Source organism: Palaemon carinicauda, chromosome 11, assembly GCF_036898095.1.
Source record: "Palaemon carinicauda isolate YSFRI2023 chromosome 11, ASM3689809v2, whole genome shotgun sequence".
NCBI classification, from domain to species: domain Eukaryota; kingdom Metazoa; phylum Arthropoda; class Malacostraca; order Decapoda; family Palaemonidae; genus Palaemon; species Palaemon carinicauda.
In genome coordinates, this window is record NC_090735.1 from 159,949,760 (window position 1) to 159,957,259 (window position 7,500).

At 40.0% G+C, this 7,500-nt stretch overlaps 1 protein-coding gene across 1 annotated transcript in view; it reads right to left on the reverse strand.

Moving 5' to 3' along the window:
• The window catches only part of LOC137649544 (uncharacterized), a gene marked incomplete at its 3' end in the record, with an annotated part of 6,373 nt that extends 3,197 nt beyond the window's left edge, over positions 1-3,176 (reverse strand). Inside the window, exons 1-2 of the mRNA XM_068382530.1 lie at positions 3,069-3,176; positions 1,706-2,795 (exon numbers count right to left, since the gene is read on the reverse strand). Of these exons, the coding sequence (XP_068238631.1) occupies positions 1,706-2,795; positions 3,069-3,176 (1,198 nt within the window). The remainder of the gene's footprint in view (positions 1-1,705; positions 2,796-3,068) is intronic.
• Positions 3,177-7,500: the final 4,324 nt, after the last annotated feature.

Below are 7,500 nucleotides of genomic sequence, written 5' to 3' on the forward strand. Positions count from 1 at the left end.
CATTACGGCATTTTCAAGTAGTAACTGTCACTATCAGTTTAGAAGATTAAGTTTTGGCCTTGCTAATGCGCCTGCTGCCTTCCAGAGGCCGATGAATGTTGTTTTGGCTGGGTTTGATCGACAGAAGGTGACTGTTTTTATAGATGATATTTTGATTTCTAGTGAGACTGTTGAGGAACACATGCAGTTGCTTGAAGCACTATTAGAACGGTTGATAGAAGTTGGTGTGAAAGTTAAGCTTGAAAAGTGTACATGGTTGGCCGGGGAGGTGGAATTTCTTGGGCATGTGGTGAGTGAATTAGGTATAAGGAAGAGTGATAAGTTTGTGAGTAAGGTGAGAGAATTTCCACGTCCTCGTACGGTGCGTGAGTTGAGAGGTTTTCTTGGGTTGATTGAATTTGGTCGGAAGTTTGTCAGAGATTGTTCGGGAATAGGGAAGCCTTTGAATGAGTGGACAGGTAAGCGAAATAGTATGAGACTGAAATGGGATGAGCATATGATTGAAGCATTTGAAAAGTTGAAAGAAGAGGCTGCGAGAGACGTCACTTTGGCCTTTCCCGACTGTAGTGAGCATGCGAGTATGCTAGAGTTATATACGGATGCTAGTGGGATTAGTATGGGTGGTTGCTTGGTTCAAATGCAAAGAATAAATGGAGATGAACAGTTGAGAGTGATAGCGTATGTAAGTAAAGCATTTAATAATGCCGAGCGAAAGTATTCCACGATTGAAAGGGAGTTGCCTGCGATAAGGTTTTGCGTGAAAGCGTTGAAGGTATTTTTGTATGGTGTGAAATGTATTGTGCGTACAGACCATCAGCTCCTAGTGTACATGATTAGAAAAGAGTCTGCAAATGCTAGGGTTGCAAGGACAATAGTGGATTTGGATGAATTTGACTTTAAGCTAGAATATGTACCTGGGAGTAAGAACGTGATAGCAGATGCGATGTCAAGAATGCATGGTAAGATAGAAGATAGTAGTGAGAATGACAGTAATTTTGAAAGGTTGCCCGAAGATTTAGTGGTGGTATAAAGATTTGAAGGGGATGGCATGGTGTATAAATGTATTTTGTGTGGGTTGAATAAGTTTAAATTGAAGGGTTTGAATAGGGATATACCTGCTAGTGTAGAAGAGCTTAGAATGAGTGTTAGGAATGAAGTATCGAAAGAAATGGCATCTGCTATCACGGTCTTACTCCCAGGTACATATTCTAGCTTAAAGTCAAATTCATTCAAATCCTCTATTGTCCTCGCAACCCTAGCATTCACAGATTCTTTCCTAATCATGTACACTAGGGGCTGATGGTCAGTACTCATCCTAAACATTAAATTGACACCACAACCAGTATCAATCAAACCAACTAGCTCTATTCCATTAAAATTTACTTTTGCACTCATGCAGTCATAAGCTCTTTCACCCATCACGTCTTCATGTAGTAAACCTTCACGAACATGCATCACATTCACTCCGCACACACTCGAGGACTCACCCAGCTGAACCCTCTTACACTCCAGTTTCCCGAACATCCTGGCTGTCTTAATCCCTTCTTCCTACATACCCTAGCTATATGCCCATCTGCACCACATTCAGTGCACTTACCCCGCGGCTCCTTGCACATTCTAGCATAATGACCATCCTTACCACAATTGCCGCAAATCACATTTGTACGATTACTGCGACATCCACTCGCTATGTGCCCAGTCATACCACACTGATAACATTTAACCCCTTTCTCTTTCTTACATTCACTAATACGATGCCCTGTCTCTCCACACCCGAAACATGCTCCTAACGCCCATCTACACTCATTCTTTTTATGCCCTACTTTCACACACCTATAACACTTCTCTTCACGGACACAACTGCCTGACCTATCTCGCTGCACACTAGCACTCCTATCCCTCCAAACCTGATTCCCTTGCCTAAACCCTTCATTTGTCCTTACAGGTATTCCCACATTACTCGTCCTAACACTCCTATCTACTACACTATCAGCTACCCTCATCGGTCCTCTCATAACAGCATCTCTAAAACTAACAAATTCTGGCACACTTTCCTCCATTCCACTTCTTACACTCACAGATTTACTTTCTTTCATACATCTATCTAACTCGTAATCCTCAACTATCTCTAAAATATCATCCCATGTCAATCTTTCTTTCGTCCACCTCATCTTTTCCTTACGTTTCAAGTCAATAAATTCACTCACATTCTCAGGTATGGTCGCCAAAAACTTCCTCATTAGCTCCTTATTCTCATTTATGCTTTCATCCCCATACTTCTTCCTAGCTAACGTTTCCAACCTACATACATACATTGATATAGCTTCTCCTGCATCCATCCGTACCTCATCAAAATCATTTTTATGCTTATACCTAACACTCCCTTTTATACGTTTTACCTGCTCAATTATTCTCTTTTTCACACGTTCATAATCAACGTCACCTACACTCATTATCATACCATACATCGTCAACAAATACCCAGTCAAATATTCTCCTAACTCCCTAGCCCAAACTCTCTTACTATCACCATACTTATCTTGACAATACCTCTCATACTCCTTGAAAAATTCGTGTACATCCCTAATACTATGCTTATTGAACCTTTCACACAGAGGTACCTCTCTCATAAACACAGTCTTACACACATCACGTTCATTCTCACTGCTATCATCACTGCTACCTTCCTTCTTGTTTCCTACTTCCTCGCTAGAATATAAGGAATCTAATTCCACACTCATACTCCTATCCTTGACTATATTTTTCCTAGCCCTTTTATTACTCACCACTTTCACCTATTCACGATCATCCTCGCTCTCATCCTGACCTTTCTTCTTTTCCATCTTCATATTACTTTTACCTTTCTTCTCATTCTTCCTATCACATTTCTGTTCATCCTTACTATGCCTAGTCCCTTTAACTTCACTATCACTATTACTATCACTATCACTTCCTTTACCATTATCACTTACTTTAAGCTTTTCTTCCACCAGCAACCCTTTACCTGTAGCAGAGGCCACTCCTCTGAATGCACCTTCACCCATGAAAATTTTCATCATTCCCATTACTTGCCCCATCATAGCTTCCATTCGTTCCTCATTCTCACGCATCATTATCTCAGCACCCTCTTCCACTCTCACTACAGTTCCCTGAATTTCCCTCAGTTTCCTATGCATCTCCTCATTCTCAAACTTTAACCCCTTATTCTCTACTAGCAACCTCTCTTTCTCAACTATCAACTTTTGCTCCCGTTCTTTAACCAACCGCAATTCCTCCCTTAATAACTTGCCCCATCATAGCTTCCATTCGTTCCTCATTCTCACGCATCATTATCTCAGCACCCTCTTCCACTCTCTCTACAGTTCCCTGAATTTCCCTCAGTTTCCTATGCATCTCCTCATTCTCAAACTTTAACCCCTTATTCTCTACTAGCAACCTCTCTTTCTCAACTATCAACTTTTGCTCCCGTTCTTTAACCAACCGCAATTCCTCTCTTAATAACTTGCCCCATCATAGCTTCCATTCGTTCCTCATTCTCACGCATCATTATCTCAGCACCCTCTTCCACTCTCTCTACAGTTCCCTGAATTTCCCTCAGTTTCCTATGCATCTCCTCATTCTCAAACTTTAACCCCTTATTCTCTACTAGCAACCTCTCTTTCTCAACTATCAACTTTTGCTCCCGTTCTTTAACCACTTAATAACTTGTTCTGATCTTCCATTTTCTTCAGTCTTAAATCTAATTTCGTAACCTATCAGTCCTTCGTCTAAGAGTCCAGTTATCAATCCCACCTCGGCAGTCCCTGTTCGGGCGCCAAAATAATGTGGCGGGATGCACACAAAAGCAACCCCCACACCCTTGATCACTCTAACAAACAAATGTCTCCTCTGCACAAACTTTCCCCTTACTTTATCATAAACTGGACTCTTAGACTGAAGGGAAGCGAAAACAAAATATATCCTTAAAACTATATTTCTTAAACTAAAATAAATCATAAACTATCCACAATCAAAATAAACACTTAAAACTAATCAAAACTTAACACTATATATATAATAACCAAATTAATCACACTTAAACTATTTCTTATAAACTAAACATAATAATAAACTTAAGACTAAACCACAAAAAAAAAAGAAAATCATAGAACTCAGTCTGTAAAATATTTATAACGGTCCGTTTGTGGACACGGAAACTGTCCAAATATTTAAAAAAAACACACAAATAAACACTTCAATATGTTTGGGAGCGGACACTATCGTCCACACGAGGTCTCAGTCTTTCACAGCCTTTGGCAACTCTGTGGCAGCCGGACCATTTCCTGATAATCTGCATACACTTTCAATCGATTAAGGCAGTGAATGTCATCATCATCCAAAGTACATTCCAAATTATTTCCGTTTACCGCAACCCTCGTCAACTAACTGCTATGTATTTCGAAGTATAATCTAATCCAAGTCCTTAACCAGTCCACATCGTCAATACCTATATCAATCACAGCTGGAGAGGGTAGCTACAAATGTCTTCCACAGTAGTGGTAAGATAAGAGAGGAAGTACGGTTCTGCAAATAAAAATAAAAACACTTATGAACACTCCTAGCTAACTAAACTATCGCACTATAATCAAAGATAAATAATAAACTGTTTCTATCATTCACAATCACTACAAGCAAATATAAACAAAACTCTACTTACTCAAAAATAAACAATTGCTTCCAACCCTGGTCGAATAAAATAAATATCTAAAATCCAGCGTGCACACACCTGCCTCACGTTGCAGTCAATCAAAAAAAGCATTCGCTCCGAAACATTTACCATTCCCCTAACCTAGCTAAAAGTAAACAAACAACCTCATTTATACCAACAGTCTCTCTCACAACAAACAATCGATACACTAACTACTCTCTCTCTCTCTCTCTCTCTCTCTCTCTCTCTCTCTCTCTCTCTCTCTCTCTCTCTCTCTCTCTCTCTCTCTCTCTCTCTCTCAGGATTTGGCAAAAAACAAAGAATAAAAATAGATAAACATTAATCCTCCACACCAGGCTTTTTCAAATTTATAATTGCCTCGAGGTTAGCTTGTTTTGGAGTCACCTGACCTAAACCAACCTCGTCACCCAAATAACAAACCTTGGCCTGACGCAATTCTCACTTAGCCAAATTAACAACTAACCCTGCAGACCTAAAGGCTTCAAAAACCTTACGTACCCTTAATACGTGGGTATCTCAATCATTACTATATACTACCAAGTCATCAATATAAATTTCCTCTACTTCCAAACCACTTTGAAGAGTGCATGCAGCATTTTTCATTCCTAAAGGCATAACCTTACACTCGTATAGGCCAAACGGAGTGACAAATGCGGATATTTAACGAGCTCGGTCGGACAATGGAACCTGCCAATAACCCTTTAAAAGATCCAGCTTAGTAATGAATTTGGCAGAACCAATACGATCCAGACAATCATCAATATGAGGGAGAGGAGAAGATTCATTTTTCGTATTGATGTTCACTTTACAGTACTCCAAAGACATGCGGAACATACCGTCTGCTTTCTTCACTAATACAATATGAGAACTCCAGGGACTTACAGATGGTTGAATAAGGTTGTTTCAACATATACTCTATCTCTTTACTGACCAAATCCCATTTTACTGGGTTCAGCCGGTAAAGACTCTGCTTCACAGGGGAAGCATCACCTACATCAACGTCATGACTTAGAATATTTGTCCTACCTGGAGCATCCTGAAAAAGATCTGAAAAGGAATAAATTAAATTAAGCCCATCCTCCCGTTTTTTAAAATCTAAATGATCTAAATTACCTTTTAACACCTCCAAATTTTGCATATTTTCACCCAATGCATCCGAAGGAAACTAACAACCTAACTCGTCAGAGTCCTTGGGAAGCACATCCAATACCACAGACACAGGCTCGGACACTATCGCTAATGGATCACCTTTCTTACCAATATAAAGTTTCAGACAATTAACATGAAATATTCTACATTTACGGCTTGAACAAGAAGCCTCAATTTCATAGATAACCTCTGATAGTTTCCTCAAAACCTTCCAAGGGCCCTTACATCTTGATTCGAGAAAACTATCTGGGTCCATAATCAGCACAAAAACCAACTCCCCAGATTCAAATGAACGTGCCTTTACCTTCTTGTGAAAGTTGTTCTTCATTACTGCCTGGGGCCGTTCCAAATTTTCCCTGGCAAACTTCCAGGCACTAACCATTCATCCCTTCAAATCTTCCATAAACCTTTTAACATTTATTTCCTCCTTCCGGTTGGATTTGAGCATTTCAAAAACAATTTCCAATGGTCCACGAACCTTGTGCCCAAATACCAACTCGAAAGGAGCTACACCAGTGGAAGAGTTAGGGCGATTCCTGATAGCAAAGATGGCAAAAGGGAGTGCTTTGTCCCCATCACTATCATGATCATAACAATGTTTCTTCAGGACAGACTTGGGGGTTTGGTGGAACCTTTCCACCACCCCTTGACTCTTCGGGTGATAATGTACGCTGGTAACATGCTGAATGGCCAGTTCAGCGCTCTTACCCCTAAATACCTTACTCGTGAAATTCATCCCGCAGTCGGTCTGAATTACACGAGGGAGACCATACCTGGAAAAGAAATCCATTAATTTTTCAAAGACAACTTTGGAAGTAATATGCCTCATAGGTATAGCTTCAAGAAAGCGAGAGGCTCTATCTATGATAGTTAGTAAATATACGTAACCTGTTTTAGTTTTGGTTAAGGGACCTACCACATCAATTACTAACTCAGAAAATGGATCACCTATAGCAGGTATGGGATACAACGGGGCTTTAGGGATCCCCTGATTAGGTTTACCCATAACCTGACAAGTCTCACACTCTGATAAACTGCTTCACACTCCAGGCCACCAAAAATACCTAGCCGGGCTATGAAAAGTTTTTAACACACCCAAATGACCTGACAAAAAATTAGTACGAGCTAACTCCAAAACAGAATTTCTGAATTGAGAAAGTACCATAATCTGTTCCACCTGACCAGTTTTATTCAAATTATTAGATGTGGGACGACTAAACCTATATAATAAGCCCTTTACAACTCCAAACATAGGTTTAGTCAAGTCCTCAACATCGCCCAAATTAAAATTAAATTCATCTTTTTGACCTTTAATAAAAGAAACTCTGTCCCAATCAAGTTTTATATTAACTACATCACTACAACTACTCTCTACTGGCCCGGGCCTTAAAACATCTAACTCTACACTACTTAACATTAAGTCATCATCGCTCTCCACATCAAGTAAATTAGCAGCTTTTGCTGCGGACCGAGTCATTACAGGCATGGGACTAGTATTTACTGATAATATTGGGAACAGCTCCCGTCCTTCACTATCCAGTATATAATTTCCCACGATACCATCAATACCCGGGATAGGTAGACTATCCACCACAGCTAACTCAGTGACACAATCATATCTTGGAAAAGACATGCGGACATTA